Raw genomic sequence first — 13,232 nt, forward strand, 5'->3', positions numbered from 1 at the left:
TGAATCTCCAGCAGCATAAACAAATCTAAAACTGGATGGCCAGACTCCAACCCCACCCCATGCCTTCATCAGTCTGAAAATTAATTGTAACAGCCTTCTTCCATAAAGGAGGTTTCCAGCTGGATCAAGGAGTTGCCCTGTAGCAAATACAGTATTTTTAAGATGCAATACATGGCAAGGTCTGGGAAGGGTTTGCCATTTAATTCCAAGCTGCACTTGAGAGTATTTTAGGCTAATTATAAACCAACCAGTGTTGGTTGCAAGCAAGTGGGCAGTGACCACACCAGAACATTTCAAAAAGTTGTATCCTCTTGAAATCTGCAAATACATTTCTGCAAAAAAAGTTTCTACACCTTCATATTTTCACTATTAACTCTTCTCAATGGGGTTTCTTATTTTCTGTATTTATAAGGACAAAGGAATAATTTAGTAAATGGATATAAACCTAGGAATTTAATTTCTACAGGATGAAAACAGTCATATACATCCATTTCTGACAAAAGCTTAGGAGAGCAGTAGAAACTGGTTTTAATTGAGGAAAATTCTTAGAGACACTGCAGAAAGTAGTCTACCGATTTTTTTTTTTTAATTGATTTACTTAATAGTTAATTTTGCTTTCATTTGGAGTATTGCTATAGCAAGAACAACTAATCATTAAATGATCATTAACTGCAAACTTACACTCAGATATGGGAAGGTAACCTAGTGCAAAACATAGTGAAATGAAGTCAATGGCAAAAGACACCACTGATAGATACGGAAAAGCTTTTTGCAGGCTATTTCCTTGTTTTCTATGCATTGCCATAAACTTTATCAGAGTAGAAAACCACTTGTCACCTAGCTTTTCAAATCTAGCTGAACTATCTTGTAGCTTTCAATTGCCTTTGTATCTTTCAAAGAAATCAAAATAGCTGGGACTAAGGAAGGCCCAAGTGTTAGCTGCAGGGCTAAATCTCTACAAAAGCCATTTAAAACTTGTCATTTTAGACAGGAAATATGGCACATTCAGACTCCTGAGGAATAACAGAAAACTGGACTAGCATTTAAACAGGCAACATATGCAGTGCCCAGTAAATAAGCTGAACTAAAAACTAACCTCACAAAATGAAAAGCATGAGCAGACATGTTGGGAATTGCAGCTAAACTTTAAAAAAAGAGCACTTGGTATCTGATCTGTGTACTTTATTTCTTTCCAGAAGTTTTCTGCTGAAGTTACAGCAGTTAGACAGCCTCATACCAAGTGTATATTTTTATGGGATTTACCATTTAATTTAGCCTCCTTCCTTCTACTTTGGAAGAGAACAGCTTCGTTTGAAAAAGTATATAAATATCTCATCCAGAACTGAGGGCATTTGTGCCCTGTATTTCAGTAACACGACATTGCAAACATGCTTCTTGTTCCTATTTTTATTAAATTATCAGCACAAAGTTTATGTTGTAGATCCAGTTTCTAATGGTCCTAAAAGACCCAGCAAGATATCCAGAGTCACAAAAAAGATCTTTTGTTCTCTAGTACATCACCAGTACAAAAACTGTTAGGAAAAATCAGTCTTATGCAAGTGAGACTGTTATAAGCATCATTTACACCCAAATTCAGTGTTTATAAGTTATGTTTATAAGTTACGCACACATGTACACACACACACACACACATATACATATATATATATATATATAGGTATATATATATATGTATGTGCATATTAAAAAGTATAGAGGGCATGTGTTAGGAATAGTGCAGATATAAATTACCCTGCTTTGAGAACAGACTGATGAACCCTCTACCTCTCTTTTAGTCCTAATTTTTAGGAGCAGGACATGACTTTCAAAGGTAATGACTGGTAGGGGAATCACATCCCTTATCCCTTACTAACTTATTAACTTAATTAGCATGATGCAGAAAAACATATGTACAAGAATTCTTACCATTTCTATACCATTCTGTACTGTTGTTTTATCTATACAAACGTTATATGGTTCATGTCACCATGAACTTCTCCAATGAACTCCTAAACCAAGTAATTTTGTCTGTTCCAAGAGAAATGTATATGCCTGATATGTGCATATGTACAAGCATGTATTGAATGAATATTAAAGAGCCAGATGAAACTTCAGGGGGAAAAAACCAAAGCAAATAAAAACTATTACAGAACAGATATGCAACTTGTTACCTGAAACAAAGTTTAAAGGTAATCTTCTAGGTGAAACTGCTCTGGGATGTCTTTTACTAACTTCTTCATAAATCTGAAGCCTCTCTTCTAAAGTGCCTATTATCAGTAAATATAATAGATACAATTAACAGAGATAAAAATCTATTCTACTACACGTTTAAGTGTTTGAGAATTAATTTATCCAGACTTCTTATACAGGTTGGATTTGCAACAATTTAAACATCAAACTTTTTTTCCATTACATTAATGTGTAAACATGTACTGAAGGTACACTGTACCCACAACACAGAGCTCCCAGCACTCATCACTAAGTATAATCTGTAAACAAGACAATTATCTTGAAAACTCAATCATACAGTACTAGAGACTGGTTTCTTTCAGTTACATGCTCTGCAGACCCATTCACATAGTAATTTAACACTCAGTATCAATTAACGGGTTTTCACTATGCATGTCTCATACTTAAAGCATTCAGAGAAATACATTGTGTTTCTAAACCTTAAATATACAAGTAGCATACTACACAAGCATGTATATTTTTTTTAGGTCCTCTAGTGGGAACAAATACAGGGCACAATACTGCTAGTGTAAATACTAAGCACCAGAACTCTTTATACCTTAATTTTTTTTTTTTTTTTTTTAAATTATTATTTTGTCAAATATTTTCTTCCCACTCCTCCCCTTTCCCCCATAATATGCTTTGGAGCTCCAATGTGGTTAGAACTTAAATAGAACTAATCTGATGCTTTGAAATGCCATTTTCACAAAATTGAGATAAATTTTGCTTAAATATTATGAAATGTATCACGCAATTTTTATCAAACAATATACAGATCAAGACAATGACAACATATATTTAATAAACATAGCTGTTTTCCTTTCATAAGAAAAACAATTTATTTTGTCACTGAGCTCAGATGTTGGGGAAGGGGGGGGAATATGTTACCCAGTGGCTCCAATAAATGTAGAATTCTAAGAGTTACACTAAAATCATGTTTGGATTGGAACTAAAGCATATAAAAGCCCTGATTGAAGTCACAAGTTGGAGCTCCAGAACTTACCATGGGGGAGGAAATAGTCCTAAGAACACCTAAAAAATAAAGTAGCATTATTAGTTTTATAAATTAGTACAGTTTTAATCTACATAGGATTTTAATATGTCAAATTACTGGATTGGATATTTCTTAATAAGTACACATTTTCATCAACATAATTATACCAAAAAAATAATCAAGTTCTTGGGTAACTTGTTTTCTGAAACAACAATCATGATATTCAACTCTAAGGATACACTAGGAAAACCACTAAAAGGCCAGTACTACTCTCTGCATAAATATAACAATTGCAATCATTTTTATTTCCCAATCACAAGCCATATTCCCAGACCTTTGAGAAATAGTTGGTTGAGAAACATAATGCAGCTGTAGTATCTGCTAACAACATCCTTATGGGCTTATGATTTATGATGTCATCAGAATAACTCCAATAAAACTTCAACTAATTAGCAAACAGTGAAATACAAGGAAATCATGCCTGTGTGAAGGGTTACCACTGCAGAACACTTATTATAGTATGCATTGGTGCACTATTGTAATTTTGAAAAATTAAGTTGGCAACTTTCCTGGAAAGACAGAAAAGCAGTAATGTGAACTAGCACTGGAAAAAAAAGATTAAATAAAAATTTATCACATTTTCTTCCAAATAACAGCTTGAAAGATTATTTTTTTTAAGAATGCCTATCTTTAAAAGGACATCTGAAATAGATACCTGAGTATTTCTCTACATGCCAGTAGAAAGATGTACAAGGTTCCAAATGACAATTTTAGGTCATGGTGTACAACAGTAGTCTGACAATCAGCTACTAGACAGGAATGATTTGCAATTTGGTTTCCAAGCTCACATGTGGCAAAGAAGTGTTCTTTGTGTAAGCATGTTAGCAAATGCCAGCTTAAGCTCCAAGAAGAGAAAAAGACTTGCTGGTGGTATTTTTGTGCATACGAGTTTGTCAGTGAACATTTTTTGAATGGATAAACACAACCTCATATTCAAGATTAGGAGATACATAATGCCAAGTAAAGCTTTTAAATCTAAAACAGTAACATAAGAACTTTAAGTGTATCCAACATCATTTGTATTTTCAAGGTACCTGTGTAGCTTAACTTACTAGGTTGTAGGGCCTTTTCCAAGCCTTCATAATAATACCAGTTTTCTGCATTGCGCTCAATTAACTCCCTGTATACCTCACCAGCCTCTTTCAGTCTTCCCAACTTCAACAACATCTCTCCTGAAAACAACACAGTAAAGAAAGAACTGTGAATTACATGACAAAACACTGATGACTTGGGAGTAAAGTTTACAAACCCACATCATAATATTGGGCTTAATCATGTTAGGTACTTAAAAAGAGGGTTTATTTTTCCAAGGGCATTTACAGTGTACTGCAAGTGCTACTTGACACTATCACACATACAGCTCAACACAGTTTGGAGCACTCAGCACCTGTGAAATCAGAGTATTTGAATATCTGTATCTGTGAATTTAAAGTTTGAGATTATCAAAAAAGCAACTCATCCTTCCAAGAGTCCCAACACATGAGTGTTACTTCTTACCAGGCTGTTCACTTAGCTACTTTATTTTTTTTCCACATCAACTAAACCATTTTTAACCAGTTAAATCACACTTGTTTGCTACTAGATAAATTGTTCAAGAGAGTCTGGCTGGCATGGAATTGATTTTCTCCACAGCAGCCCTTACAGTGCTGTGTTTCAGGATCTGTGACTACATGCTGATAACACACTGATGTTTCCATTACAGGTGAGCAGTCCTTGTAAAGCACCAAGGCTCTCTCTTCTTACTCCCACTCTGCCATTCACCAAGCAGGACAATAAATTGGGACCAGACAGGTGACCCCAATTGGCCAAAGGGATATTTCAAGCTGCATATAGTGTCATGCTCAGTAATAAAACTTGAGGGGAAGGAGTGTTTGGGCAGGTGGACAGTGCTCTGAGACCAGCTGAGCAGCAGTCTGCTTTTGGGAGGAAGTGAGTGATGGTCTTTGCATCACTTGGGAATCTGGGTTGTGATTTTTCCTTCCTTCTTCCTTCTCTTAAGCTATCTCAATACATGAGTATTATTGCTTTTGCTTTTCTTACTCTCTATCTTCCCTGGCCTGACAGGGGAGGCTGGGAGAAGCAAGTGAGCAGCTGCGTGGGGCTTACGTGCTGGTCAGGGTCAGCCCACCACAACTGTGCAAGCATGGAGCAGCTATTACACCATAAAATTGTGCATATCCAGACTCAGTATTAGTACTTCAAATCCACAAAACAACTGTGGGGCATTTTTAACAAAAAATATCAACTTCTGTGCTCACTTAAGTAGGGCAATACATGTAAGTGCATCAGAAAGTAAAGAAAGAAAACAAGAATGATACTTCAATTAAAAAAAAAAAACAAATCCCAAAACATTAAATAGTGTTTGTACTACAAAGAGTATTCTTCATGGGATTCTTATTCATGCTAATAAAACTGGGTTACACTAGCTCTTATTTACAGAAAGCTTCTCTAGCATGCACTGATATATTAATTCTGATATCTCCTCTGTTCCTGCATGAACCCAAGTTAAACTACCTGCATCCACTATGCACTTTGGTAGGACAAGTTATTTGAGCACCAAACTGTAAATCTGGTGTTACCAGTTTTCCCTGTAGTAACTGCTTCAAACAAATTTAAGATTTAACATGCTGCTTCTTTCACTGCTTTATGGTATTTGAAAGCCAGTAGCAAAAGTTCAAAACAAAACTGGCTGAGGGAAGAAGTATGACTTACCTTTGATTTCTTCTACTATTAATTTATCACATATTTGCTTTTCATATGTCTCTATATGTTCTAAAGACTCCTGAAACAGATCTGCCTCTCTCATCACTTGATTTTGATATAAAATCAGTTCACTATATTCATAATCTATTTTATTAGGAGGAATCTGGGGGAAGAAAAAAAGCAGTATGTTAGTCAAGATTTACCTGTATCTCAACCATATGCAATACTACAGAACACAAGATCCAGGCTACAGAATACATCATGTCTATTTGTATTGACATTTTGAATGTTTGATGGATAACTTCCATTATTCACAAGCAAATTAGATTAATTCAAGATATCCTTTGTCACAGAACAGTTCAAAAGAATTCCTGTATTCCTCTCATCTATCACTGTGGCAAGCTAATTAAAAACACAATCCTTGCCTTCTCTAATGCAATTCAACAAAATTTGCAGAGGAGATCTTGGTAATTTCTTCTGAAGGACTCATAGGCCACAATATTTTGGACCCAAGTTCTGTTGCAGATTGCTGGGATATCACAATACTCATTTTCAGCATACCAAAAATTCCAGATCAAACTCTTTCCAAGAGCAACAAACCACCCAAATACAGGTCACAGCCTGACACCTAAAATTTTTCAGACAGGAAACTTTACAGTATTCTCTCTAAGTGTTCTCTATACTATACTTCAATCCCTCAGAATGTACAGTGCACAAGCGTGTAAAGAGTAATTTCAAGCAACAGAAAATTATTTTTGTGTGCTGCCAGGTGCATACCTGGGAGGAGTTTGTGTACAGACTATAGTAAAACTAGAGGGTCATCTGCCTCCCAGTGATACATTAGCCACTGAAACAGGACGACACTCAAAAGTATTCCTTTCTAGACATAACAACCTGAAGTGTTTATAGTCAATGAAAAGTCTTACCAGAGTTACAGTACTTGTATCATACTAAGTGCTCTTCACTAATACACAGAGAAGCTACTCCAACTACAAGTAAATTGCAAGGATTTCAGACATGAAATGCAGAAGTCTGCAAATAATGTTCAGCAGATCTATACACCAGTTTACTATGTGAAATACAATGCCTAAATGGAAATTTTAGAAGAGTTGGTTAGTCTGACATGTTTAAAGTAATAAAAATAGATAAGCAGCTGAGCTTGGTAAACGTGAATTATTTTATTTCCCATGACATTACATACTTTTTCTTCCTCAGCAATCAACACTTAGAAGTCACACTGATCACCAAATAGTTTATTATTACTTTTCCCTGAGTCACTCTTTCCTCTGCCTTCTTTAAGGAACCAAGAAACAAACAAAATTAAAACAAACTGGTTGAAAATAATCATATTAAAGAATCTTGCCCTTCCCTAAGCACAATGAGTTTTGAGATTTAACATTTAAAGAGATTTAACTGTGAATTTTTTACAGGCACTGTTAACAGTACTGTGAATTTTTAGAAGAAATTTTTTATTAGAAGTTTTCTGAAAGATAGCGTAATTAAAAATACTATAAAGAAATTTTTATCTGACAAAGATCAGTTTCAGGGCTGAAAATAACAATTCAATTATTTCTTAGTGACTGCTAACTACTATAGCAAATAATGACTACTGAAACAAGACCAGACCTTGAACATACTACAGTCACCAGATAGCACGAAATGCTGCCCATTTCTTAACATGTTTCCCCTATCTGCAGCTCCACTTCTGTTTCCATCTTTGCTCAATTTTTGTCTATATTAAACACAGGAAGCTACTGATTAAATTTACCTGGAATTCATTTTTAACTATTTCACAGAATTAACACATGCATTTAAGCATGTCTTGCTGCTTTTCCTTACTGCAATACCACAGGACTGAAACCAGTTAGCACCAATTTGATTCATTCTTGTTCCCTCTTCATGAGAATCTTCTAATACAATATACAATATCTTAATTCCACAAATAGCATGGCTTTTAAGCACATCATGATTGGTCTTAGGCCTTCAAAACACTGATTACCCCAAAAATCCCTAAGAATACACACACACACACACACACATAAGAAAAGAAACAGATCTATTAACCTCACTGTATCTCTTCTAGCTTGGCAGGACAAAAAACAAATTACAAAATATTGAAAAAACCCCAAACCAAATTCTCTCTTATGCAGAGCAAATCCACCAGAAAGCTATTGCACTTACTGTCACTCCATTTAAAAAGCCATTTTTAAAAGCAGTTTTAAGAAAAGTTAATTTAAGAGATTTTGAAAGCTCATCAGGTTAATGTTGATATAAATTTCCAATTCATCAGAAGGCAAGCAGTTTATAACCCCATTACTTAATCTGAATTATCAGACTGTCTTATAAAGAATAAGATTCTATAAAAAGTACTCTCCTGCACAGTACCTCTGCACTCCTCCCCTCCCCCTAGAAGCAGTATAACTCTTGGACATGAGATGTCCAACTTCATCTTTAATTACATTCTGCAGCTTCAGAATAAATTTCTTCCTCTTCTGGAAATAAATAAATAAATAAATAAATGTTAAAAAAAAAAAAAAAAAAAATCAACTTTACAACTGCAGGTGCCCTAACATAACTGTCACTGAAAGAATGTGACAAGATTCAGCCAAAACATACCTAAGAGCAGACCCCCAAAACTCCAGAGGTTTTCTGTCCATATCTGTAATTGTGGGCCTGATGCAGAAATTAGGAATAAAATAAAAATTAAGAATAAAACTTTTATTCTGGAAAAGAAGAAAGGGAAAATGGGACATACAACAGTAAAGCAAATTGCATAGTTGTTTTACATCTTGGTTCCCAAAATTTAAGTTCTGTAGTGACTCTTAAATCATTTGATTCAACTTGGTCAGCACTGGCTGTTTTATTTCCTGCAGTGCTGTCCACATTCAACCTTATAACCTTTTTTTGACTGAAATATAGGGAATCTGAACAATTTACAGCTTTCAGATGACAGGCAGTGCACACACTGAGATACAGAAAATTTACTATTGCTAATGATAACTTAGCCATCAGAATAACACTGGCAGTGATAAAAAGTGATCTATCATTTGAATTTTTTGCTAAACTTCCTGCCACTACTTGTTCCTTTGTTTTTTCCCCACTTCCTAGCTACCATTCTTCCTCAAACCAGTAACTAAATAAACTGTACTAGAACCACGTAGGCTTTTTCTGCTTATAGCAAATAAAGAGAATCTCTGCTCTTCTCTAGACAGCATTTTCTACAGCCCTCTATTTCCCTATCATTCTTTTCATTTCCTAACTTGTTAAAAACAGGGGCTTAATATCTCAGTGATCAGTGCTCTATAGAAAAAATTCCTGCTTCTTCTCAGAAATAAGGGTGTTTTTTGCTTTTCACCTATAAGTCTGCCCCAAGGGCCAATTCTGCAATACACTAAGTCAGCCTAACTGCAACCCAAATCAACAAAGGCAGTTCACTTCCCTCTATTATTCCCCTTCCTCTTTCCCCTCTCACCTCACAGTTGTTCAGTTCAGCCAATCAATCCTTCAAAAGAGTGATTATTTTTCTGTCACTTTGGCTTCCTGAACCAGCCCTCCACGAGTCAACCAGTGCTGCACAAGGAAGCAGTGGGAGCACACAGGAAAAAGTCAGACTGTTGGTTTTGGCAACAGCTTGTAGCTAGATTAGCTCCATTACTTTGAAATACTGCATCTTCAGATACTCACCTACAATCACTAAAGTGACAGATCCTTGATCTTTTCCTTAGTTTTACTGCTTGGTTTTGGCTGTGTTATTTCACATCTGAATAAACAGAGCTGCCTGAGCAATCCAAGTAAATGAATATGATCACTCTCCATCACCAGCATTTATTATTTTGACTGTAGCATTTTACATAACATATTACATTTACTTCTTTGTTCGTTAATAATGGTAAACAGTATTAGGCCTAATACTCATCATAAAAGTAAAACATATGGTTGTTGAAGACTCCCATTCACTAGTGATTTGAAAACACTTCAGTCTTTCAACCCTCCTTTTAAACCCTGAACAATATAATCCTTTTATCACAGTCACCTGCAATATTCTATCAAGTCAGTCACAAAAGTTTACCTACTGCATTGCAACGCATGTAAAATACAGGGCAAGAGGAAGATCTGGAAAGTAAAGTAAGAAGTGTACGTCCTCAAAGATCAAGGGAGTATCCTGAATTAAATCCTGTTTCAAGTCCAGGACTGTTAAATATACAGAGACCACACAAAGAGTCACGTAGTCCCTAAATATGGAAGAAGAGCTCAAGCGTAACAAAACTGAGCTCTCTGTTTGCTTGGGCTCTCCTGACCCTTCTGGACCAAACACACCATCTCTTCAAGTGGTTGGGGCTCTACATGGGACTGCAATCCTTATGGAGCTAGCACAGCAAAGTACAATACTTCATTAGCAAGATAATTAAACACAAGGACAACCATGTTAGTTTCGTGATTTGGAGGAGAAAGCACAACCTGCCACTTCACTGTCTCTACCAATCTCAAAAAAAGAGGGAAGTCTTGACATGACTAAATTTCTATAAACCCATGTGGTCCAACATTTATAGCCCATTTCTGTCCTTTAACAGTTTACCAGCTTTTCCACCATTTTCCTGTGACTGATATTATGCTGAATCAACAGTTAAACAGCTGAAGTTTGTCAAAGTACAAATCATTTTCTTACTAATGAAAATTCTCCAAATACTTCCAAGTTTTACTAAAACACAGCATCAGAGCTTGAGATCGTATCAGGACTTCTTTCTGTGGTTAAATTTAAGATTGTGAGGATTATTTGCACAGCAGACTGAACTGATTTAATATCTTCATCTATGACAGATGGTACTTAAATCTGGCTTGGGCACTAGGCAGAAGAGTATAACCATAACTGCCCTTGAACAAGCATATTTAAACACAACCTTTTAGAAAAGACAACATTAACAGCATCACCTTCAGTCTCAAAGAGGCAAATATCACTGTTAAGTCCTCTCCTTCCTTGGAAGGACCTCATTTTCTTACACATAATTTACAGTTTTTCCATCTATTATAATTTTTTTAATCTAAACAGTGATTTTGACAGTGAACTTAGACTGGGCTCTGCTGACTCATTCCAGAACCATGAGGGTTTTTTGCTGTCAAACACTCATAAAAGACAACCCAATTTTCATTTAAACTTACTGTTTTCAGTTTTTAGTCAACACTCAAGTAACAAGTCTTTTGAAATGTCAATTTACATTTACCTGGCTTGCAACACCCTTTGTTTGACCACAATATATAACCAAGACACAAATACTGGGCTCCCTTCTAACAACTACTAAAATGCTTTTTTTTTCAGTTAGTCCCATTTGGACCGGATAAGACCTCAAATGCAGTAATCTCAAAGCTCAGAAAGGGTACAAGAATTTTGCTTTAAAAAAAGAAAAAAAAAAAAATTACAATCTATAGGTCAGGTATTAATTTAGAATCTGCACATGATACTTCCAGAATGCCCTCCAAGCATATTTTTTTTCCATGTTACAGAATAGCCAACACGTTCACTCTGTTCTGTTAATTCAGACTTCATAGTTCTCTGTTACCACTAACAGAACAAGAAAAAGGTCTCTCTTTTAGACAAGGTTATACACAGTGATTTTAGCACTGTACCATTAAATTACTCCAACAAGCCTCAGTAGCACAAAATCTCAGATGATTTTCAGCTATTCTTTCATGTTACTTTGACACCAAGCACCACTATTAAGTGGATAATTACAGATGCATACAAAGCAAAGTTTTTCACATTCTTTGTAGAGATATAATGCCACCCAGGCTATGGCAGGACAAAGGGCAACCATGAACAACCAACACCACATTAGATAAAAGTTCAGAAAGTGCTGTTTAAAGGGACAAGACTGTAAGAGGTTTTCTTAACTATAAGCCTCACAAACATTAAGATATTCAGTTACTCCACCTCAGTCTACCCTTATATACTGAACCCAAACAGTCTATTGCAAGGAGAAAAAGTACTCCTAATAATTTGCATCAGCTGTGAAGCTCCTGGAAATCTTTGTGCTCAAAGCAGAAAGCTCCACAAAGACTAAATTTCTTCCTAATTCTGAACTACTTCCTAATTAGTTCTTCCCAATTATGAAGAACTAATTCCTCAGATTCTGCCTCATACAGTGGTCTCCTTCCAGACCAGGGAGTCTTACCTGTTGGGTTTTCCTAAACTCTTCAAGTAATTTTAAGGCCATATCATAATCTTTTAGTAAGTGGTATGCAATGGCATATCCAATCCAAGAAGCCCGCTGTGTAGGACGCAGCTGAAGTAGCTGGTATCTTGTTTCCTTCAGGAAAAAAAAAGAAAAAAAAAAAAGGCAATTTAAAACTGAAAGATGTTAGAAAAACAATACACCTTTATCATGATTTACCACCAGCATGGCTAATATTTTTAAAGATTTTTTTTAAAACCCTACATAATTTTTGAAATTCTACAAGCATGGGGAAAAGCAGCACATTTCCACCTCATACATCTGGGGGCTACATTCTAAATAAAGGACACAGAAGGTGTCATTTTCAAAAATCTCTCTTGCATGCCTAAGTTATTTCTAAAGATTGAGCTCTGAAATCTCAGACTGGTTTCCATTAGAAAGCATGAGCTCACTGCCACTGGAAGAGCAATCCCACTCTCCCCATGGCCAGGCACAGAGCCCTCATACTGGTACTTCTCAGAAACCCTTTATGACTCAAACCATGTCCTGAGTAATTTATTTTCTTTTCTTGCATTAGCAAATTCAACATCCTCAGAGAAGGAGATGAACTAATGCTCAAGCTCACAAACCAGTCCTCTACTTCACATGAAGGAGTACTAAAGAGGAACAAGACTTTTCCCTTTCACAACCGAATCAGCTCAGCCATCTTGAAACCACTCTTATTAAACAAATACTCTTAAGTTTTATTCACCATAAAATCAGTACTGGGACTCAAGAAATCAGTCATCACCAGGCAAGTTTCTCATATACTCAAAAGAAACACAACAGTTTACTTCTCACAATAACCTGCAATACATGCACCCAAAACACCATTTTCAGTGCTTCTAAACAGCTCAGTAAGGATTCCTACTTGCTAAGATTATCCTTTTAATTTTAATTATTTTAGTGAGTTAAAAATTAGGGCTTTACAAGGTGATCCACGAGTAAAATTGTACAGAATAACTGTACTAGTTCTGTTCTTAACCTCTGCTGCAATGCATTTTCACGCTTCCCTAAAAAAACCTCAAAACACCTCTGAA

General features: G+C 35.7%; 1 protein-coding gene across 3 annotated transcripts in view; it reads right to left on the bottom strand.

Annotated features, from left to right (window-relative positions):
- The window catches only part of NAA16 (N-alpha-acetyltransferase 16, NatA auxiliary subunit), a 67,338-nt gene that overhangs the window by 34,460 nt on the left and 19,646 nt on the right, over positions 1–13,232 (bottom strand). For all 3 annotated transcript variants that reach the window (XR_011725167.1, XR_011725168.1, XM_071740256.1), the window contains exons 5-8: positions 12,154–12,288; positions 5,996–6,149; positions 4,336–4,455; positions 2,172–2,267 (exon numbers count right to left, since the gene is read on the bottom strand). Coding sequence is in view for 1 of the 3 variants with exons in the window: in XM_071740256.1 (XP_071596357.1) it covers positions 2,172–2,267; positions 4,336–4,455; positions 5,996–6,149; positions 12,154–12,288 (505 nt within the window). In the remaining 2 variants the exon portion in view is untranslated. The remainder of the gene's footprint in view (positions 1–2,171; positions 2,268–4,335; positions 4,456–5,995; positions 6,150–12,153; positions 12,289–13,232) is intronic.

Source organism: Heliangelus exortis, chromosome 1, assembly GCF_036169615.1.
Source record: "Heliangelus exortis chromosome 1, bHelExo1.hap1, whole genome shotgun sequence".
NCBI classification, from domain to species: domain Eukaryota; kingdom Metazoa; phylum Chordata; class Aves; order Apodiformes; family Trochilidae; genus Heliangelus; species Heliangelus exortis.